This window comes from Theropithecus gelada, chromosome 11 (genome assembly GCF_003255815.1).
Source record: "Theropithecus gelada isolate Dixy chromosome 11, Tgel_1.0, whole genome shotgun sequence".
NCBI classification, from domain to species: Eukaryota; Metazoa; Chordata; class Mammalia; order Primates; family Cercopithecidae; genus Theropithecus; species Theropithecus gelada.
The window spans coordinates 126545849-126570097 of record NC_037679.1 but is presented as its reverse complement, the minus strand read 5'-3'; the positions used below and the strand labels follow the sequence as shown (position 1 = coordinate 126570097).

Sequence of the window (24249 nt, the reverse complement as noted above, 5' to 3'; positions counted from 1 at the left end):
ACTGCACTCCAGCCTGGGTGACAGAGCAAGACTCCGTCTCAAAAAAAAAAAAAAGATTGCATTAAAAAAATGGCTGGGCGCGGTGGCTCAAGCCTGTAATCCCAGCACTTTGGGAGGCTGAGACGGGCGGATCACGAGGTCAGGAGATCGAGACCATCCTGGCTAACACGGTGAAACCCCGTCTCTACTTAAAATACAGAAAAATTAGCCGGGCGAGGTGGCGGCGCCTGTAGTCCCAGCTACTCGGGAGGCTGAGGCAGGAGAATGGCGCGAACCCGGGAGGCGGAGCTTGCAGTGAGCGGAGATCACGCCACTGTACTCCAGCCTGGGTGACAGAGCGAGACTCCATCTCAAAAAAAAAAAAAAAAAGAAAAGAAAACAGTTCAGTTATCAACTAAATTATCAGTTAGTGATCTTTGTGTGGCGCATATATACATATATATATAAATTTTTTTTTTTTTGGAGACAGAGTGTCTCTCTGTTGACCAGGCTGGAGTGCAGTGGTGCGATCTCAGCTCACTGCAACCTCCAACTTCTGGGTTCAAGCAATTCTCCTGCCTCAGACTACTGAGTAGCTTGGATTACAGGCATGCACCACCACACCTGGCTAATTTTTGTATTTTTAGTAGAGACGGGGTTTCATCATGTTGGCCAGGATGGTCTCGATCTCTCGACCTCGTAATCCGCCTGCCTCAGCCTCCCAAAGTGCTAGGATTACAGGCGTGAGCCACCGCGCCCGGCCAGTGTGGCTCCTATTTTTATAGAAGTGGATGGATGCACTATTTCACAAGGTGAAAGAATTTTTTTCTGTATGACTGCGTTGTAGTACTACAGGGAGAGCACTATAGTATTGTAGTCATGAGAGTAAAGTGGAAATAAGACTATTTTTGACAAAAGATGCCATTAAATTTCAGACTGTAGAGCCACATTTACAATACCTCAGGCTAATTACTGTTGATTTTGAGGCAACTTTCTTTTGACGATGGTGAGGGTGGACTATTGGATTGTCATTATAGGAAGGTCTAGATTTCCTGCTTTTAACAAAATTACATTGAATTCATTTTTAGAGGTGATGAAAACTTCCTTTTTGAGAAGTTAGTGTTAAGGTCTTGTGAACACATTGTTTGTAGTGCTATCCATTCCTCTCCTGAGATTTTAACTTACTACTGGAAATCCTTAACCAATTATAACAGCTTTGTTCTCTTTATTTTCAAAATGATTTCCTTTGCTTTGATTAGACACTGTTTTTTTTGTTTGTTTGTTTGTTTTTGGTAACCGTAGTTCATCTAAGTGCAGCTTTTTCTGAACTTTAAAGACAGAATCACTTTTTTTTTTCTGAGACAGAGTCTTGCTTTGTTGCCCAGGCCAGAGTGCAGTGGCACCATCTCGGATCACTGCAACCTCCGCCTCACAGGTTCAAGAGATTCTCCTGCCTCAATCTCCCAAGTAGCTGGGATTACAGCTGCCTGTGACCACGCCCGGCTAGTTTTTGTATTTTTAGTAGAGATGGGGTTTCATCATGTTAGCCAGGCTGGTTTCGAACTCGTGACGTCAGGTGATTCGCCCACCTTAGCCTCCCAAAGTGCTGGGATTACAGGCATGAGCCACTGTGCCTGGCCAGAATCCCATTTTTAACAAACTGAGGTAGCAAAATCATCTTTTTCATTCTTTTAGGAAATAGCTATTGCCAAAGTGAAGGTGTAACAATTTGTAACAATACCTAGTCTTGTTATGTAACAATACCTAGTCTTGTTACATAATGGGGATGTGGTTTGCTGAAGAATTTTCTTTATAAAATTGAAGTTTCAAGGGATGTCAGTGTTTATGCCATTTTTCCAGTTCCAAAATTATTCCATTCCATTCTAGAAATTTGAAGTATGTAACTTGAAATCCTTAATAAAATTTGGATTTAATTTTAAAAAAAGAGAGAGAGAGAGAAAGGGAGTCTCAATATGTCGCCCAGGCTAGCCTTGAACTCCTGAACTCAAGGGATTGTCCTACCTCAGCCTCCAGAGCAGCTGGGGCTATGGGTGCACATCACCATGTAATTTTGTTTTTATGTTTTATTTTTACTTATCTGCATTTTCTAATTTTTTATGAGCAATTATACTGTGTGTACTAAAGAAACAAACACTTTAAAAGCTAAATTAAGAAATATTTTTTCTTATTAAAATAGTTTTACAAATACATGAAAATTTTACTTTGCTTTACATCATTTACAAAACATATTTTCACACAACCAGACATCATCCTATTATCTCTACAAAATTATATTTTTGTTTTATAGATAACAAATCTCAGATAATCTGAGCTGAAGTCATCTTCACAAAAGGAAAAGTGACCTAGCACTCTAGGTAACCAAATCTACAGAAACATTTCTTACTTACAGCTCTGAAGTTTCAATATATTTTGCAGTTCCTTCAATCGTGTTACAATATTCTGTGGCAAATTTGGTAATAAGCTGGAGTAAAGTAGCACTTTTATCATCCACAGGTTCACCGTAGCTATTTAGAAGAGACTGATACTGAGCAGCTAGAACATTTATTCTTGTTTTCAACTCTGGTAAGCAATCTCTGATGTGATGCATCAGTAACCTAAAAAAGGTTTTTAGAAAGGAAGGATTTAAAAGTAAAATAAGTCAAATTTTTAAAATGGGGAAAACCTATCAAATAATTTGTCCTGGCAAATGTGATACTGTGAAATATATATTTGGTCTTTGTCTTCATTTCCTGGCAGTCAGCTCCTAAAATCCTTGGACTCTCCAAAAGCATAAGAGTGTTTAGAGTGTCTTTGCATGTTAATGAGATGACTGGTGGCTGGGAGTCCCTAGATAGCTTCAGGATGGGAGCTGGTCACCAGAACAGCCTCAGAAGAAGGGAGAGAGGCCAAAGGTTGAGCTGATCACCAGTGGCCAATGAAGTTTCCATAAAAACTCAAAAGGACGCAGTTCACGGAGTCTTCAGAGAGTAGAACACGTGAAGGTTCCCGGAGTGTGGTGTGCCCAGAGAGGGCACGGAAGCTCCACATTCCTTCCCACATGCCCAGCCCTGTGCATCTCTTCATCTGGCTATTTACCTATATCCTTTCTAATATGCTTTCTAGTAAATGGGTATATGTTAAGTAGTGTTTCCCTGACCTCTGTGAGCCACTCTAACAAATTAATCAAACATGAAACGGGAGTCATGGGTACCCTGACTTATAGTCCATCAGTCAGAAACACAGGCTACAACGTGTGCTTACAACTAGCATCTGACTTGGGGGCAGTCTTGTGGGACTGAACCCTCAAACTGTGGGAGCTGACGCTATCGCCAGGTAAATAGTGTTAGCATTGAATTAAAGGACATTCAGCTACAGTCCCCTGGAGAATTCCTTGTTTGATGTATGGGGAAAACTCCCCATGTGTCTGCTCTCAGAAGCATTATGTGCCATAATGATTAACTGTGTGTCAATAGGAAAAAAACAATTTGTATTCGTTTTTCCTAAATCATAAAAGGAAAAAAAATGCAAATTATTTTCATATTACTGCAGTTACCACAGAGAAAGCAAGCCACTCAATCAATTCTTCCTATATAATTTTGGTTTCATTGACTTGTCATTTACAATTAGTAAATGACAGCAAAGTAAAAATCAACCTTATTAAGATCCAAATCTATCAGTCTTTAAGGAATAAAAGTAAGAGAAAATGGCTTCCACTTCAGTCATTTATAAATAATCTAGAAACATCTTCTAGTCCCCCACCATCAATGGGTATTCAGAATCCAACGTATACAACTTAAGTTATTTCTACAGTGAATAGGAATAAAAGACATTCTGTTTCTTTGTTTTTCCATCTCCCTTTCCTGGTAAATAAAAGACATTCTAAGTTAAGAATAGATAATGTGAAAATTACAAATTTTAATGCAGTTGCTGAAATGCAAAGTGCAAATGAAGTCATCTCTAGTTCTATCCACAAAACTAAATTAACTGTCAAAATTTTCATAATTAAAACATCTTAAAATCACTTGAACATTCATTCTAGACTACATGATGATGTAATGTCAACCACCCCAATAAAAATAGAGACATCTACTCTTCAGGAACCTACTATGTAAGAAACCATAAGTGAAGCTGTTAGGAACAGTATGAAAATGTAAGGAACTGAAAATGAACCCTCTCAGACACCTATTGGTAAAAACAAACACATCTCATTTCCAAAAGGTAAAAAAATTACCTGTTTAGAGTCCTAGCAAGATACTTTGTTCCATTTCTATTGGCCAGAGATGGATATTTCTTTTGAAGAAAAGCATACTCATCACGGATTGAATCAGTTACACTCTTCTTGTTGTTAATATCTAGCTGGCTCCTAAGGTTGAAAAAATTACAAAACTATTCAGCTTAATGGTTGTCCTCTTCCTACCTCAGATGATGACAGCACCAGCCATTATTCTCTAATACCTGACAGGGACTGTTTTATTTAATTCTCACAATAATTTTATGTGACAGGTATTATTACCCCATTGTATAGCAAGGAACTGAGGCTCACAGAGACTAACTTACCCAAGGTCACAACTAACTGGCATAGCCAAGACTTGAACTAAGTGAATTATAAGTAACTAGTGCCTAAATAGAGTAAGCCTCATTATTACCATTAACTATAGACAAAAACAATAAGTAACAGGTATAGACAGGTATAAAAATATAAGAGTATCTTAGTCAACTGTATATTTTATCCATGCCAGGGAACTAATTTCGCCCAAAAATAATTAAGTTAATTTGAAGAACAATCATCTACAAATAATGAACAGTGTTGCGCCACCTCCTTGCCTGAAAAAAGAGACAGTTGGAATTGAGAGCGGGGATGGGAGAATGACAGGAGGGATGGGATGGAAGGACATTAAAACAGAAGCAGACAACTGGAATGGATCTTATATATCAGGTAGTAAAAACATTTTCATTTTCTAAAGGCTTGAGACCCAAAGACATTAGGTGTCATTTAAACCTACATTGTATCTAGTTTATGGAAGAACTGGGACTAGAACTCAGATTTCATGATAATTTCAGGGTTTCCTAGCATATGAAGGCTTTGGACTAAAAGAGAGATTCATCCGAGTCCAGCTCTTTCACTACCCATGTGACTTTTGGTTAAATGTATAACCTGAGGTTTCTGATTATAAAATAGACATCAACACCTACCTCAGGGGATGCTGTGAGGATTCCAAGAGATACCATTTGCAAATTGCTCACAGTAGAGTGTCTAAAACGTAATTAGACACTCAATAGAGTGTCTAAAACGTAATTAGACACTCAATAATAGTTTCCTTTTTCCAATTTTTAATACCAACTTTTTATAATTAGGATACCTTTAATAAAATTTCTCCAAGTCACATCCTGGCAATTACACAAAATCACTAATGCTAGGGATTAAACCAATCTATTAAAATCCTGCCACCTTAAACTCTTTCTCGACTGTGTATACATTAGGTAATTTTTCCCTTACCCAGTACCTCCTCATACATTGCTTAACATGATAGGCAAGAATTCTTAAAGCCTGGCTATTACAACATTTCTTCCATTTTGTGGTATTGCTTACTTTAGAAACATTTTCCATTAAAAATTTCTCTGGGGGCAGGCATAGTGGCTCATGCCTGTAATCCTAGCACCTGGGAAACCAAGGTTGGAGGACTGCTTGAGCCCAAGAAGTCGAGACAAGCCTGGGCAACATGGCAAGACCTTGTCACTACAAAAAAAATTAAAAATTAGCCAGGTGTGGTGGTACACACCTGTAGTCTCAGCTACTTGAAAGGCTGAAGTGGAAGGATCACTTGAGCCCAGAGGTCGAGGCTACAATAAGCCACAATCACGCCACTGCATTCCAGCCTAGGCAACAGAGACACCCTGTTTCCAAAAAAAAAAACAAAATTTCTATCTCTTTTCTCCCTTTAGGGCAATTGATTCTTTAGCAATACCAAGATCATAGTAAAAGGGAGAAAAAATACAGGACAGTATCACATTTCAAACAGATTTTAGAAATTCAGACTTGCTCTGAAGTGAGAATGCTACCAATTCTTATCCCATTCTAACTGCTAACCTGTTAACTACTCCAATTATTCCAAGTTTGACTGGAATAACCCTTCCCATCAATACATCCATGGCATCGGTACCCGCATCCATGAGATCAAGTTTAGTGATTACAGCTAGGGTTCTGCGACCTGGTAAGTGCAAAAAGAGAAAAGGGCAAAGAAAAGAAAGAAAGAAAATGATCCATTAAATAAAACTATTAAGCATTAATAAAGGAAAACCCTCATCTATAATCCCACTTAGTATTACCTCTGTCATCATTTTGGTAATGCCTTTCTTACCAGTACTTTTTAAAAAATAATTTTAAACATTGTGTACAATTTTTAAAAACATTTTTGCCAGGTGTGGTGGCTCATGCCTGTAATTCCAGCAGTTTGGGACGCCAACGCGGGCGGATCACCTGAGGTCAGGAGTTCGAGACCAACCTGACTAACATGGTAAAACCCCATCTCTACTAAAAATACAAAAATTAGCCAGGCATAGTGGTAGACGCCTATAATCCCAGCTGCTCGGGAGGCTGAGGCAGGAGAATTGCTTAAACCCGGGAGGCGAAGGTTGCAGTGAGCTGAGAGCGTGCCATTGCACTCCAGCCTGGATGACAGAGCAAGACTCCGTCTCACAAAAATATAGATATAGATATAGATATATAGATATAGATAGTATATATAAAAAAATAGATTTTTTTCACATGCAATTTTTTGTTGACTCTTAGGGCTATTTTGTAAGCATTTTAAAAATCTATATAAAATTTACATCCAGGTGATATGGCCCATGCCTATAATCCCAACACTTTGGAAGGCCAAGGTGGACAGATTGCTTGAGCCCAGGAGTTCGAGACCAGCCTGGGCAAAGTGGTGAAACTCTCTCTCTCTACAACAAATAGAAAATTTAGCAGGGTATGGTAGTCCTAGCTACAGGTGAGGCTGAGGTGGGAGAACTACCTGAGCCCAAGAGGTCAAGGCTGCAGTGAGCCGTGATTGCACCACTGCACTCCAGCCTGGGCAATGGAATGAGACCCTGTCTCAAAAAACAAAAATTAAAATAAAAATATTGACTCCTTTTTGGTGTACAGTTCTAAGAGTTTTGACAAATGCCAAGAGATATTTCACAACCAACTCAAGACACTGCTGCCCCCCACCAAATTTTCTTATGCTAACCAATCAAACCAATTTTCCATCCCTAGTTTTGCCTTTTCTAGAATGTTATATAAACGAAATCAGATAGTACATAACCTTTTGAGTCTGGCTTCTTTCATTTAGCATAATGCAGTTGAGATTCATCCATGTTCTTGTATATTAATAGTCCATTCTTTTTTATTGCGGAGTAGTGTCCCATTGTATGGAATGTACTATACTTTAGTTTCACTCCTCATCTGAGAAATATGTGAGATGTTTCCAGTTTTTGGAAATTATGAATAAAGATGCTGTAGACATTTGTATATAGTTTTTTATATGAACACTGGTTGTCATTTAACATGGTTAAACACCTAGGAATGGGACTGCTAATTTAACTTTACAAGAAACTGCCAGACTTGTTTCCCAAAATGACTATACCACTCCCACCAGCAATGTATGAGTTCAACTGCTCTGCATAGTGTACAATTTTTAGTCATAAGCATTTTTCTTTTTTGTGTGTGTGCAGTGGTACAATCTCGGCTCACTGTAACCTTCACCTCCTGAGTTCAAATGATTCTCATGTCTCAGCCTCCCCAGTAGCTGGGATTACAGGCATGCACCACCATGCCCAGCTAATTTTTGTATTTTTAATAGAGATGGGTTTTCACCATGTTGGCCAGGTTGCTCTGGAACTTCTGGCCTCAAGCGATCCGCTCACCTCAGCCTCCCAAAGTGCTGGGATTACAAGTGTGAGCCACCACGCCAAGCATTTTTCTGTATTGCTCCAAATCAACAAAATCATCCTTTTTAATTATTTCATATTTTACTGTTATAATTTACTTAATCCTTCCAACTGTTGGTCGTATTGTTTCAAAATTTTAATACTATAAATAATACTACGCCAATTATTTCCTTATGATGTATTACTAGATTAAGATTAGTAATCAAGCCAGGTGCAGTGGCTCACTCCTGTAATCCTAACACTTTGGGAGACTGAGGCGGGCAGATCGCTTGAGCCCAGGAGTGCAAGGCTGCAGTGAGGCATGATTGTGCCACTGCACTCCAGGCCTGGGCAACAGAGTAAGACCCTACATCCAATACAAAAAAAAGATTAGATTAAAAATATTACAATATTTATGGCTCGAGGGTCAGTTTAAAATAGAGTTAATACATATAAAATGCTTAACAGGTTTTTTTTGTTTGCTTTTTAAGAAGGTCTGGCTCTGAGCCCAGGCAAGAGTGCAATAGCATGATCTTGGCTCACTGCAACCTCTGCCTTCCAGGCTCAAGCCATCCTCCCACCTCAGCATCCCAAGTAGCTAGGACCACAGGCCAGTGCCACCATACCCAGCTAATTTTTTTTTTGTATTTTTTATAGAGATGGGGGTCTCGTTTTGCTGCCCAGGCTGGTCTCGAACTCCTGAGCTCAAGTGATCCACCAGCCTTGCCTCCCAAAGTGCTGGTATTACGGGCATGAGCCACTGAGCCCAGCCTACTTTAAATAATAAAAATAAATGTAAATAAACTCTTTGATAAAGTTTATCTTTTACTTTAACTGAAGTGAACATTATTTACTCAAGTGGTAAAAAAAAAGTTTCTTAAAAAACTTGAAATATAAAATTTTGAGGCCAGGCGCAGTGGCTCACACCTGTAATCCCAGCACTTTGGGAGAACGAGGCGGGCAGATCACAAGGTCAGGAGATCGAGACCATCCTGGCTAACATGGTGAAACCCTGTCTCTACTAAAAATACAAAAAATTAGCTGGGTGTGGTGGCGGGCACCTGTAGTCCCAGCTACTCGGGAGGCTGAGGTAGGAGAATGGCGTGAACCCGGGAGGCAGAGCTTGCAGTGAGCCGAGATCACGCCACTGCACTGCAGCCTGGGTGATAGAGCAAGACTGTATCCAAAAAAAAAAAAGTGTTAAAGTGACCCTGCTTATGGGATTTTTTATTGGCAGTCTTAGCACTATTTCATATCAAATTTTTATTTGAAATTATTCTTCAAAGCAGGGTAAGAAAAACACGACACAACCTTCAGACCCTCTAAATAGTAAGGTGAAAAAAATGGTTTCTATATGAGGCCATGCAGACATTTGTTAACAACAATAGTAACCACTCTCTTACAAGCCATCATTTTATACATGCTACGAGATGTGCACTACATCATTAGTCAAGCATCAGTGACCCACAGTGTGAACTAATCCTTGGGGTTAAAATGCTTCATGAAAGGATTTTACCATCATTTCTAAAAATCCCCTTTGCCTTGAGCATGTCTAAATGTTCTCTACCTCTGCAGAATGTAGATACCATAATTCTCTACTGTACCATAATAATCTACAATGATTATCTACTGTGTTATTTTTTTTAACAGAGTCTATGTTGCCCAGGCTGACTTTGAACGCCTGACCTCAAACGATGCTCCCATCTCAGCCTTCTGAGTAGCTGGGACCACAGGCACATGTCACCACACCTGGCTATGTGATTTACTCTTAAAAGCCAGCCATTCAAATACCTAAGTTGCAAAACAAGAAATCCTTTTTGCAAAGCCACTGTATTATTTTAAAATTATTAGGTAACCATTACAAATAAAGATGTGAAATATTTTTGCCTAGTCTGTATAGCAATTTAATAACCTTATTTTCCATCAGAATTTTTTTTTTTTTTTTTTTTTTGAGACGGAGTCTCGCTGTGTCACCCAGGCTGGAGTGCAGTGGCCGGATCTCAGCTCATTGCAAGCTCCGCCTCCCGGGTTTTTACGCCATTCTCCTGGCTCAGCCTCCCGAGTAGCTGGGACTACAGGCGCCCACCACCTCGCCCGGCTAGTTTTTTGTATTTTTTAGTAGAGACGGGGTTTCACCGTGTTAGCCAGGATGGTCTCGAACTCCTGACCTCGTGATCCGCCCGTCTCGGCCTCCCAAAGTGCTGGGATTACAGGCTTGAGCCACCGCGCCCGGCCCAGAATTTCTATTTTTATAAACAAAAATAGGAAAGCATTATCTTTTAAATTTGTATTAACAACTAGAGATACTGTTTTTAAAGAGAAAAATTCCTTTCTCAAGGGTAGATTTACCATTGTAAAATAAGCATCTCATTAAATATTAACATCTGTCCTTACCATCTGGATCTACCTCTCTTGAAATTTTAAGTGCCTCTGATGTTGCCATATCTGTATTAGCAGCAGTGACAGCGAGGATAATGGAATTTGGGTTACTGATGAACCGAAGAATGAGCTCTCTGATTTGAAGCTCAATATCCTTAGGTTGATCACCTACAGGCACCTAAACCAAACAGAGATGAGCAAGGAACTAATAGTTAAAAATCAGCTCAGCTTTTTTACCCACATTTAATCCACAGAATATAGGTATATCCATTTACAAATAGTTAAAATAAAAATAAAGACATTAATAATATACTACAGTGGTATTTATGATTCTGGTAATGTGTCGAGTCTCAAACTGTAACTCTTGCAAATATCAAAAGTTAATTTAATACAATCCCCTGTTAAGAACTGGTCAGTGTGGATTGGCTAGATACAAATTCATTGATTCATTCATTCAATTATCAAGTGTTTACTGGCAGGCTACTCTATTTCAGGCTCTTTTCTGAACGTGATTTCAGGCCATTTCAGATTATGTTACAGTAGCGAATTTTAAAAAGACCAAACTTCCTGTCTTCATAGAACTTATGTTTTAGTAATAGCAGGCATATAATAAACAAAAACATATATATAGTATCCAGGTGGTGGTAAGGGCTATGGAAAAATAAGGCAGAACAGCAGGCTAGGGAATGATTAGAGAAGATTATGATTTTTTTTTTTTTTTGAGACAGGGTCTCACTCTATCACCTAGGCTGGAGTGCAATGGTGCGATCATAGCTCACTGTATCTTTGAACTCCTGGGCTCAAATGATCCTCCTGCCCCAGCTTCCCAAAGTGCTAGAACTACAAGCATAAGCCACTGCACCTGGCCATTAGGATTATGATTTTAGTGTTTTAAACTGGTTTATGTTTTTAAATACAGTAATCAGGGAAACTTCACTGAGACAACTGACACTTAAGAGAATGAGCAGAAATTAAGCCAATAAGGGAGAGGTACATACAGATATGTGGGGGAAAAACAGTCCAAAGAGAGTGAACAGTGAGGGCAGGAGGCTGAAGCAAGAGGAGTTAGGAGAAGAATAGGGACGTACCAAGTAGATACTTCAGATCTCTGTAAAAACTTGGGCTTTTACTCTGAGTGAAATGGGAGAAGTTTTAAGTCAAGGAATGACAAGCAGCTGGAGAGGTTTTGAGCCAAGGGATGACACAATCGAATTTTCACTTTAATAGTATCACTGTCTACTAAGATGAGATCATGAGGAAGACCTATTATTTATTATTGTGCAGTAATCTAGGTGGCATGATAGTGGCTAGATTAGGATAGTAGCTATGAATTTATAAAACACGATTGAGTTCTGGATATACTATAAAGGTAGGAAGAGCCAAGAGGATTTGCTGGCAGGAAGTGGGATGTGGGATAAATTTGTGTCAAGGATGACTACAAACTCTGACTAAGCAATTGGCAGAATGGAGTTGCCATTTATTTATTATTTATTTATTTAGAGACAGGGTCTCACTCTGTTGGCCAGGATAGACTGCAGTGATGCAATCATAGCTCACTGTAGCCTCAAATTCCTGGGCTTAAGCAATCCTCTTGCCTCAGCTGGGACTACATGCATGCACCACCCTGCCCGACTAATTTTTGTACTTTTTGTAGAGACATGGTCTCCCTATGTTGCCCAGGCTGGTCTCGAACTCCTGGGCTCAAAGAATTCCTCCCACCTTGATCTCCCAAAGTGCTGGGATTACAGGATAAGCCACCACACCAAACAGAGATGGGCAAGGAACTAATAATTAAAAATCAACTCAGCTTTTTAATGAGTTGCCAATAAATGGCATGAGTTGCTATTTATTGCAATGAGGGAAGACTACAGAAGGACCAAATCTAGTTGAGGAACAGGTCAGGAATTTGGTATTAGAGTTTGAAATGTCTATTAGACATTTAAGTATATATGTTGAATAGGAACTAGATACACAAGTCTGGAGATATTTGAATGCCATCAATATACAGAGCCTTATGTAGTTAAAGCCATAAAATCTGATGAAATCATCAAGGGGAAAGTGTACCTAGAGAAAACAAGAGGTCCACAAACTGAGCTCTGGGGCACTTACTGTTTAGACATTGGGGAGATGAGAAGAAACAGCAAAAGAGACTGAAAAGGAGTGGCCAGTGAGACTGGAGATAAACCTGTAGAGTGTGGTATCCTGGAAGCCAAGTAAAGAAAGTGTTTCAAGGAGAAAGGAGGGCTCAACGTTATCAAATGCTGCTAACAGATCAAAGTGATTTCAAAAAGAAGCTGATTATTCTCATATGGGATGTCAAGGAAGTGAAAACAACCTGACCAAATCTGCAACTATTCCTTCCTTACCTTGGTCATTCCTGGCAAATCCACAAGTGTCAAATTGACAACGTTGGGTGAAAAAATCTTAAGATGAATTGGTTCAGGGCTTACTCCCTAGAAATAAATTTTAAAATATTATATAAAAATCACATTAAAATTTCAATGAACTATGAAGTAATAAACTTCAAGTACATAGACATTGATGCTTTTAAAAATGAATTAAGTAATGATCCCAAAAACTTTTTTTAACAATCAAAACCTGATGAAACACATGGGAAGTTAGGTAGCCAGCCATATTAACAGGTTATAAGCCTACCTCCACCCCTGTATCATATTATATACACATGTATTATATACCATGTATTATTTTACATTCTTTTCTCTTAGATTATAAACATACACCTTTCCCCTTTTTTTTGAGACAAGTTCTCACTCTATTACCTAGGCTGGAGTGCAGTGGTGTAATCATGGCTCACTGCAGCCTCAAAATCCTGGGCTCAAGCAATCCTCTTGCCTTAGCCTCCTGAGTAGCTGGGACTATAAGGTGTGTACCACCATGCCCAGGTAATTTTTTAAAAATTTTTTGTAGAGACAGGGCATTACAATGTTGCCCAGGCTGGCATATACCATTCCTTAAACATGTTTAATAGATTTAGCACTGAATAAAAGAATAATGTATTCCCCACTATCCAAATTTATGAGGCTCCAAGTTCAGAAGGTAAGGCATAGATAACAAGTTGTCCAAATCAGCTTGGTTCCTGATCTTTGAATATCAAGTGGCAAGAATGTGTATGGTAAGAGATTCCTCAAGAAGTTTATCTAAATCTTTAATGTCTAGTAAGAATTTGGATAGTGAGAGATACATGTATTTTCTCTCCTGTAGACTAAGATTACTGTGTAGGCTCCCTCCTCTTCACCACTGGCCCTCTGCAAGTTTTAGGATTAAATCAACTACATGTAAAAAGACACTTATGAGATGTTTATACCACATCTTTGTACATGCCCTTCTTTACCCTTTAATATATCCTCTCATCATCTGTTTATCCACCTTACGTTTTCCCTCATTAACCCACTGAAAATTCTAATTTGCCAGCAAGTTTTTAATATCCTTTACTCCATGTTCCCTATACAATTATATTTGCTATTTTAGATTACTTTGTGCTACTTTTTCATTTCAAATACTCCAGTGTTCCAAAGCCAACAGATGTCAATACCTGGCATACCTATTTAGGTTGTGTATTTCTCAGGACCTTTATTGCCATGGCATTCCCCTATCATGTCCAATACAAAGCTTTGCCCAATGCCTTTACAACTCCAATCTCATAGACATTTTAAATCCTTCAGGGCTTTATGTTAGGCATATGCAGTCATTTACATATTTTGACATAAAAATTATATAAGATCAAAGTATCATTTACTTCATTACATACGTGATTTGGGAAAGAAGAGATGTTTCATAGATTTGGGGTTGGGGGACTTTTCATCTTTTAGACACTGCGGATGAAAAGCTGCTAGGTAAGTAAATTATATCCTCAACATAAATTAAACATCTTGTAGGTATATAGACTCAATCTTTAATGACATTCAGTTTAGTTAACTAAAAACATTTTTGAATCACCACAACACTCTAAATTCTGGTACTGTGTAAAATTACCACCAATTGCTGAGTTCAGTAAGTAAATGGGGACTGTAGGAGAGATAATTCAGACTGATGTTATGATCAATAACATTCCAAAAGCCAAAAATATCCCTGATATAATTAGAGGAATGATGACAAGCTAATCTAGTTTCTGGCCACTTTTCCAACCCCTTCTACACAACATGGTTTCTAGAAATTCAGGGAAGTATGGCAGCAGTAGCAGTAACTCAAAGGTAACCAGCCTAGAGTTCAATAATGGACAAACGTCAGTCAGTCACTGTATAACAGCAACAAATACCTTGAACAGTCATAAAGAGTTAACATGACTCTAAAAATGCCTTTCTGTCAGGAAATAATCTTTTAGCACAGTAACTGGCAGATACAAGGGTTCAATATTTGTTGAATATTAGTACTAGGCTAGGGCCCACTTGTGGGATTAAATGTGCCTCTGGATAATGTAAGAATGGAGCTAAGAACAAAAAGGAAGGGAAATAAAAATTTAAAGAGATATATGTAAAAATGTAAAGAGAAAAATAAGAGGAATAAAGAAGAGAGAAGACAGAAGACAGCAGGATTCAGGCAAGGGAGTGACAGTACCTAGTGTCAAGATTAACAGTATCTTAGATACCTAACTTACTTTACATTGTCACAATCTCAGAAAATAAGAAAATAACCAGTTGCTAATGTATTACTTTTCATTTTCACTAAAAAAAAAAAAAAATCCCAATGTGTCTCTCTTTGCTTTCATAAGCAAATCTAGCCATACACAGGCAAGAAAAAGAATTCCTCAAAAGATATAAATAAGTGATACAATGCTTCCTGAGTTGGAGTACAATCAATCCTTCAGAAAAAGATAACTTATTGTAGCAATATTAAGTAGAATTATATAATAATGTGGTATGTACATGACAGGAACAAGAATAAACATCTAAATAAAATACCTGATTTATATGAAAGCTTTAAGAAAGAAAAGGGATGTTAAGCAAAGTTCTACATATTTGTGAAAATACTCCATTTGTTTCAAAGTCCATTATGAATTTTCAATGTCCATCGCTTCTCGGCCTTTTGGCTAAGATCAAGAGTATGAATTTACAATGCCCTTCACATATTATCTACAGAATACCTCAATTATATATTTACTGATGCTTATGCCTTCTAGCTCTAAAAAGATGCCTACCTTATTATTTCCTGAAATTCTTTCTGTTTCATTTTCAATTTCTTGTCGAATTTCATCAAAATCCGTGTAAAGCTAAAAGTTTTCGAAATAAAAAAGCATAATATTCAAAATAAGATCAAAAGTTCTTAACTTGGAGAGGAAGTCCATATACTTCAAGGATGTCTATGTATTTGCTTCAGAGAATAAATAAATTCAAATGTACACATATCATTTTCTGAGCTAAGGACTCATAGTTTTTTTATGAGTTGTTTTTCGTTTGTTTGTTTGGCTTTTTTTTTTTTTTTGAGACAGGGTCTGACTCTGGCATAATCATGGCTCACTACAGCCTCAACCTTACATCCTCAAGCCATCCTCCTGCCTCAGCCTTCCAAGTAGCTAGGACTACAGGTGCATGCCACCAAGCGAGGCTAATTTTTTTAAGTTTTTACAGAGACAGGATCTCCTTATATTGCCCAGGCTGGACTCGAACTCCTGGGCTCAAGTGATCCACCCATTTTAGCCTCCCTAAGTACTGGGATTACTTGCATGAGCCGCTATGCCTGGCCATTATGAACTTTTCAAAGCTTCCTGATCCCACAACAATTAAGAATCACCAAATCGGCCGGGCGCGGTGGCTCAAGCCTGTAATCCCAGCACTTTGGGAGGCCGAGACGGGCGGATCACGAGGTCAGGAGATCGAGACCATCCTGGCTAACACAGTGAAACCCCGTCTCTACTAAAAAATACAAAAAAAATAGCCGGGCGAGGTGGTGGGCGCCTGTAGTCCCAGCTATAGGGAGGCTGAGGCAGGAGAATGGCGTAAACCTGGGAGGCGGAGCTTGCAGTGAGCTGAGATCCGGCCACTGCACTCCAGCCTGGGCGACAGTGCGAGACTCCCTCTCAAAAAAAAAAAAAAAAAAAAAAGAATCACCAAATCACAGAGAAAATCAGCCTCAATTTCAAGTGTTTTCCAATAAACTGTGGTTGGAAACGTTACTAAGATTTATTTTATAAGGAATAGTTATAGTTACTTCAAAATAACTTAATTGCCAATGATTAGAAACTAAATTATCAAGTATTCATACAAAATATTATTTTCAACATTATTTCATCATACGCTTGTGTGATTACCTTATTTTTGGTGTGAAGAAATTTACCCCATTCTTCTGCTTCCACCCCTGGAAAAAGAAAAACTCATTTATTAGAAACTATGGAAACTACTTTTTATCTTTAGGAATTCAAAAAGGCAACATAATAAAACACTTGTTAACTTGTATTTAATTCTGCCATTAAGTACAAGTTAACAAGTATTTTAAAGTCTGCTAAATTATATTTTTCTAAAATTGTATTTTCTGCTAAATTATATTTTAAAAATTGTATAGTGTATTTCAAAAACATGACCAACTTCAGGCAGAGCTGCTCACATGTCTTCCCACCAGCTGAAATCTAGATTTTGCAAATAAAATTGTTTATTTCTCTTCATTTTTTTGGTGAAGTTATATTACAGTAAAAGGAATATTCTTTAGTTTTAAACATCTTACATATAAAAGCAGTTTTCTGACGAAAGTAAAGTTAGGGGCTAAGAAGAAAAATTAAGAATCCCACTGAGTAGTGCAAAAAACATATGTAACAGATTTACACATATGACTCAAGGAAAAATTTTACAATGTGTCAATGAAACAGCTAATTCTTCAGTTCTTTTTAAAAATTTGGTTTCCTGTTGGTTACCTGTAGAGTCACAATTTGCTGTTCCTTTAAAGAGCTCTCTCATTATTATAGAGCTAGCTGCTTTGTAATTTACACACACTTTCAAGGTGATTTTCCCCCAGGGTCAAGACTTTTCCCTTGGAACTGGAGGCAGGAAAGAAATAAAATGGAAGAAAAGAAAAAACAAGAACCCTGGTATATGCAGCGTAAGGAGTTGCCACTCTCCATTAGTTTCCAGTCATAGGTCTGTTCCTCTTGTACTTGCTGAAAGAGGAAAATAGATTCACTGTTGCACTGTGTGAAGTAGTCTAAAACTTGGAGAGCAAGATACATTCTGTTTTTCCTAGAGAAACTAGAACTGTTTAATTGTGGAAAGATAATCTAACTTTAATCTCCTCCAAACACAGCTGTTTTGCTTTTGTCAAATTTAGAGAAGGTTAAAATATCTTAATAAGTTTATTGAATAATGCATATCAGCCACCTGAAGTCTAAATAAAAATGATTGTAAGATATTCAGATAAACAGAAGAGTCAGTCAATGCTTTGGTGGGATAAAGGTAAATAAAACCGGATCCTTTTTGCAGATAAAATGCTCACCTACTTGTAGCTTAGTACCTTCTTCCAAGAAGTCTCATTGGAGGACTGGAGTAATCTAGGTGAACAGAACTCACAAAATGCAAGTACTACATACCAAAGAACTGTTTCTACTTTATCTTATTATATTTAAAAAGGCCTGACTTCACAAGCACATCTTCAAAAATAAAAATAAAATAAATTACATTCACCACCAAAAAAGCTTGCATTTTGATGCAATGCCAAAAAAATAACAAGAACCACTAAAACCTGCAATCAATGTGGATGGGCAAATAAAAATGGAAGAAAAAAAAATGCACACAGCCTGTAATAGTACATAAGCACACATGCAGGCATAAGAGAAAAAAAGGGTCAAAAGCAAATGGATAAAGGAAACCTTTAGAAAGGTGTCTTGAGTTTTTCCATGTAGCAGGGTCTGTAGTTAAAGAGAAACAGCACAGAATAAGTTTAGTGCTTATCCCTAAAATTTTAAACCTTATTAAAAATTCAAATGTGCAGAAACCTGATCACATTTCAAATGCACATAGCATTCAATCATTCAAAATTTACAACTAGAATTAGAGGGACGTATATAATATTTTTTAAGTCACAGAAACAAAGCATATTGCTTGCCATAACTTTTTTAGGAAAAAACCTTTCCAAAATAATTAGCTATATCTGCCTTGTCTGAAGGTAGTTATCTCAATTGATTGTTCAGTCAGTTACAGATGGAACTCCTTGTTCTACTCTTTCCCCCCTTCTCACTACTGCACTTGACTAGTCTAAAAAATAAAAATTAAATTTTTAAAATTAATAATAAAAAAGTTATGTCACCACTGTTTCTAACTCTGACACAAATGAAGCACAATCAATCCACTATTCAAAAATTTGGGACAGGTGTGGGGCTCACACCTGTAATCCCAGCACTTTGAGATGCCAAGGCAGACTGATCACCTGAGATCAGAAGCTCGAGACCAGCCTGGCCAACATGGCAAAACTCCGTCTTTACTAAAAATACAAAAATTAGCTGGGCCTAGTGACACACACCTGTAATCCCAGCTACTCGGGAGGCTGAGGCAGGAGAATTGCTTGAACCCAGGACGTTTCAGCGAGCCAAGATCACTGCGCCACTGCACACCAGCCTGGGCAACACAGCAAGACTCTGCCTCAAAAAAAAAACTTTGCCTGAGATATCTGATAACCTACTATGGGAAAAGATAAACTGCCTGATTTTTAAAAATCTACAAAATATACTACATACATCTTTCAAAACCTTAAAAGTTAGTTAAGTATATGTAAGTATTTGCCCCATTGGCTAAGACTGGACTGTATAAGGGTATTTTACTTGAAACATATATTGGATTTAATAGAACACTGCAGAAAGTTAACTCTTCACCTTCGTGGACTCAACCCAAAGGGAGACTACTACGTGTATCATAGCACCTTATGCAGAAAAATTAATCCTATCTCTTTCCTTTAATTCTGATGTATAATTTTACTGCTTTTTTGAGGGGGCAACTGATTGCTTTTACAAATAGGTTACTTAAAGAAATAGGGGTAATAATTCAAATTATACCAAGATCTTAAGCATTATTCTGTGAAACAGGTATGTCTGCTTTTTTTTTTTTTCTGAGACAGAGTCTTGCTCTGTTGCCCGGGCTGGAGTGCAATGGCACGATCTCGGCTCACTGCAACTTCCACCTCCTGGGTTCAAGTGATTCTCCTACCTCAGCTTCCCGATTAGCTAGGATTACAGGCACCCCCCACCACGCCCAGCTTATTTTTGTATTTTTAGTAGAGATGACGTTTCACCATGTTGGCCAAGCTGGTCTCAAACTCCTGACCTTAGGTGATCCACCCGCCTCGGCCTCCCAAAGTGCTAGGGTTACAGGCATGAGCCACCACGCCCGGCCTATGTTTGCATTTTTTAAAAAGAAAACAAAAAAGCTTTTGCTTTAGTTCAACAACTTTTCTCCCCAAAATAAATTCTTTTTTTTTTCACATTTTTTTTTCCAATTTCTACTGACACTGTTCAGAAGCATCATATATGGCACAATTTTGGCCTTTAATCAGCATGCTACTTTTGGATTTTGTCTCAAAGGAAAGCTGAGGAAAGCCTGATTTATTTCTTACAAATATATGAAAGATAACTGTGGAGTTCTGTTCAAACTGAACCACCACTCCACTCTAAAACATAGTTTAGTATTGTTTTTAATAAAATTTTAACAGAAAATTCTTTCACATTGGCAGAAGGGGCAAGCTGAGATGACCATAAATGTACATATTGACACCTCAGTTATCCCACAGTTGACAGAACGAAGAATCCTATGCTAAATAAATTTCCTGATAGTTGAATTATACATATTAAACACTAAAATGTTTTACTTTAGCCAGTTTTGATGGAGCTACATCTAAAATGGATTATACTTCTCCATGTCATCTTAGAATGTACTACTCAATCTATTATTGGTAACCTAGGTCTCTGTCATGTATCTAAGCCTTCACTGGCTAAAATCCCTACACAAAATGTTAGTAACTGATTCCTTCTTTTTTTTTGGAAAGTTAATATTTTCCTCCCTTTCTCCTCTCTTATTATCAGGCTGTCAGGTAGTTCACACTCTTCTAGCTAACTATATTGTTTATCTGCTTCATGGTTTCTAATTTTCTCTGGGTTAGGATGATTTATGATATGCTAGAATTGTTTATTCCAAGGATAAAGAAGCTCTGATGAAAAACTAAGGAACTGTCTATCCTAGAATAAAACATGTGAAATCTAGTACTCAAATTTATATAATCTATATTGTGTTTGGGGTAGTTGAGTTGCCATTTTAGGCAAATGTATATACAAAATCAGCACTAAGCTTGGAAAAAAACAATAGGTAGGCAGATTTACTGACCAACCACTAAGAGGAGACATCAACAAAACATAGTGGACATAGGCCGGGCGTGGTGGCTCACGCCTGTAATCCCAGCACTTTGGGAGGCCGAGACAGGCGGATCACGAAGTCAGGAGATCGAGACCATCCTGGCTAACATGGTGAAACCCCGTCTCTACTAAAAAAAATACAAAAAACTAGCCGGGCGAGGTGGCGGGCGCCTGTAGTCCCAGCTATTCCGGAGGCTGAGGCAGGAGAATGGCGTGAACCCGGGAGGCGGAGCTTGCAGTTAGCTGAGATCCGGCCACCGCACTCCAGCCTGGGCGACAGAGCGAGACTCCGTCTCAAAAAAAAAAAAAAAAAAAAAACATAGTGGACATAAAAACAAAGAGATACCAAGGAGCTGACACTTCTATAGCTGAAATGTACACCCTTTTCTAACAAGCACAATTTTATCTAAGGAAACACTGCCCAAAATTCAAATAGTTTCTGAGAGACAGGATATCACGGGCCCTCTCAAGGTGACAGAAGAAAATGAAAGTTAAAAAAAAAAAAGAGAGAGACAGACCTAATATATACTTTCTTAAGGTCTTAGTTTCAGGTGTTTGGTAAATTTGATGAAATCAGTTAGTGGGGATGAAATTCTATAAATGTTATTCTATACATTTGAAGGTGAACGCTAGATTAATCCAAAATGATTAAATTCAAGGTTCAGAACTTCAGTAAGTATTAGAGAAATGCAAAGTGATGAATAACATACCCAGAAGCTACCTAATGTAATTAAAACGCTCCCATATATCCACTGGCAATCTATCTAAAAATATTACTTGCAACATCTACAACTACACTAACTTGCTTCAGTGACTAACATTCTAGAGTCATAGCAGATGCTCATGAAGTTTTCTTTCCCCATAAAAAAAAAATTCAACTCATCACCACCAACAGCTCCTACAGTAAATGAAAAAAATCAGACACAGAAATTAAAATAAGTTCAATTTTGTCAATACTATCGTCCTATCTTAAATCAGAATAAGAAGTAGAATAAAACTGCATTGAAAACAGATCTCTGCAGATAAGTAACAGATATGGTACTCTGCTGCAAAAGTAATTTAATAATTAGAGCTATGTTACGGAGTTCTATAAATAAGAAAGTCTGAGCCAAATACTGAACTAAATAGGAAGATTAAATACATTACTCTCATTCAACATTTCAAACCTCACTAATATAATTACCACAGGATACATATTTGATAAGCAACTTAAAATCTGCTGATAGACAGTTTTCCCTAACATATTTTCAATTTAATCAAAAAAGAACGGTTATAAAGGACAATGCCTATTTTCTTCTTCTTCTTCTTCTTTTTTTTATTTTTTTTTTTTGAGACTGAGTCTCACTCTGTCGTCTAGGCTGGAGTGCAGTGGTGTAATCTCAGCTCACTGCAACCTCTGCCTCCTGGATTCAAGTGATTCTTCTGCCTCAGCCTCCTGAGTAGCTGGGACTACAGGCGTGTGCCACCAAATCTGGCTAATTTTTGTATTTTTAGCAGAGACCGGGTTTCACCATATTGGCCAGGCTGGTCTTGAACTTCTGACATCGTGATCTGCACTTTGGGAGGCCACAGCAGGCGGATGACTTGAGGTCAGGAGTTTGAGACCAGCCTAGCCAACAAAGTGAAAGCCTGTCTCTACTAAAAATACAAAAAATTGCTGGGCGTGGTGGTGGGCACCTGTAATCCCAGCTAGTTGGCAGGCTGAGGCAGGGGAATGGCTTGAGCCCAGGAGGTGGAAGCTGCAGTGAGCCAATATCGCACTACTGCACTCCAGCCGGCACAACAGAGTGAGACTCACATCTCAAAACCAAAACAAAACAAAACAAAAACTACTCTTTCTTTACATTAAGAAAGATGCATACTACTTCTCACAGGACTTCTGTTTATGCTACAGCCACTAATTTCTAATTGTCTAACCAATTCATATCTTTTTAAGAACAGATCAAAAATGAAGAGCTGTAAAATAATTCTTATCTCAAATCTGAAATTTACCATTTTCTTCTCCTGTTGTTTTTCGTTTATCTTCTTGTGAAACATGGACGAGTTGCAGAATGAGAGGTCTCCGAGTGACAATTCCAGTACCTCTGGGAAGCAGGTCCCTCCCCACCAGGCTTTCTAGCACTGAGCTCTTTCCGCTGCTCTGGAAACAGAATATATACAAGAGCAAAATGAGTTTCTTAACACATTTTTTTGTTAATTCAATAAACTATATTAACAAACCAGCATACAGAATTGTTTTAATTAGTGCAGAGACTTTTTTTTTTTTTTTGGAGACAGAGGCTCTTGTTGCCCAGGCTGGAGTGCAATGGCCATGATCTTAGCTCACCGCAACCTCCGCCTCCCGGGTTCAAGCTATTCTCCTGCCTCAGTCTCCCGAGTAGCTGGGATTACAGACCTGTGCCACCAAACCTGGCTAACTTTTTGTATTTTTAGTAGAGACGGGGTTTCTCCATGTTGGTCAGGCTGGTCTTGAACTCCCAACCTCAGGTGATCCGCCTGCCCCAGCCTCCCAAAGTGCTGGGATTACAGGCATGAGCCACCACACCCGGCCACAGACTTTCTAAATGAAAGATAATTTTATTTCCTATTACATGATCTATTTGTTTTTAAGCCAAAACCAGAAAATAAAAGCCCTGTTTTCCCATAATTTTCCCACCTGTTTTGATACTCGGAGACCAACCAGGTTTCAAAACCTACATAATATTGGTATATATAAAATTATGCCTATAATATGTAGTTATTTTACTGTAAATGGGACAGTAATGCATATCTTTTTCTCTAACCTTCTATTTTTATTAATTATTATTATTACAATGTGTCACTCTATTACCCAGGCTAGATTGCAGTGGTGCGATCACAGCTCATTGCAGCCTTGACCTCCCCAGGATATGGTGATCCTCCCACGTCAGCCTTCCCAGTAGCTGAGACTACAGGCACGCACTACTATACCATTCTAATTTTTGTATTTTGTAAAGGTGGGGCTTTGCCATGTTGCCCAGGCTTGTCTCAAACTCCTGGGTTCAAGCAATCCTCCCACCTCAGTCTCCCAAGTGCTGGGATTACAGGCATGAACCACTGCTCCTGGCCTAACCTGCTTTTATTTTTAATGTAATAATCAGGGATATTGTTCCATATCAATACATTAACTACTTCTGTATTAATTCCCAGCACTTTGGGAGGCTGAGACAGGCAGATCACCTGAGGTCAGGAGTTCGAGACCAGACTGGCCAACATGGCAAAACCCTGTCTCTACTAAAAATACAAAAATTAGCTGGGCATGGTGGCACGTGCCTGTAATCCCAGCTACTCGGGAGGCTGAGGCAGGAGAATAGCTTAAACCCGGGAGGTAGAGGTTGCAGTGAGCCGAGGTCACGCCATCACACTCCAGCCTGGGCACAGAGTGAGACTCCTTCTCAAAAAAAAGTAATAGTTAAAACAATATTCTACTATGTGTAAAACCAAACCCGAACTGATGAGCATTTAGATGGTTTTTGCTGTTATTAACAATGCTGCAATAAATGTGCTTATACATATAACCTTAGTCACTTATCCTATTACCTCACTAGATTTAGTTCATTTAAGTTAAATTGCTGTGATTGACGAGCATACAGATTTTAAGCATTCATAGATACTGCCAG

At 38.4% G+C, this 24249-nt stretch overlaps 1 protein-coding gene across 8 annotated transcripts in view; it reads right to left on the bottom strand.

Annotated features, from left to right (window-relative positions):
- DNM1L (dynamin 1 like) overlaps positions 1 to 24249 on the bottom strand; it is a 68492-nt gene that overhangs the window by 21500 nt on the left and 22743 nt on the right. For 4 of the 8 annotated variants that reach the window (XM_025403728.1, XM_025403731.1, XM_025403733.1 and 1 more), the window contains exons 2-9: positions 22604 to 22751; positions 16538 to 16584; positions 15428 to 15499; positions 12639 to 12725; positions 10288 to 10450; positions 6068 to 6188; positions 4211 to 4342; positions 2388 to 2594 (exon numbers count right to left, since the gene is read on the bottom strand). In XM_025403728.1, the coding sequence (XP_025259513.1) occupies positions 2388 to 2594; positions 4211 to 4342; positions 6068 to 6188; positions 10288 to 10450; positions 12639 to 12725; positions 15428 to 15499; positions 16538 to 16584; positions 22604 to 22751 (977 nt within the window). Of the gene's footprint in view, positions 1 to 2387; positions 2595 to 4210; positions 4343 to 6067; positions 6189 to 10287; positions 10451 to 12638; positions 12726 to 15427; positions 15500 to 16537; positions 16585 to 18082; positions 18122 to 22380; positions 22387 to 22591; positions 22752 to 24249 lie in introns of all 8 variants that reach the window. The other 4 variants (XM_025403729.1, XM_025403730.1, XM_025403734.1 and 1 more) reach the window with 2 other exon arrangements.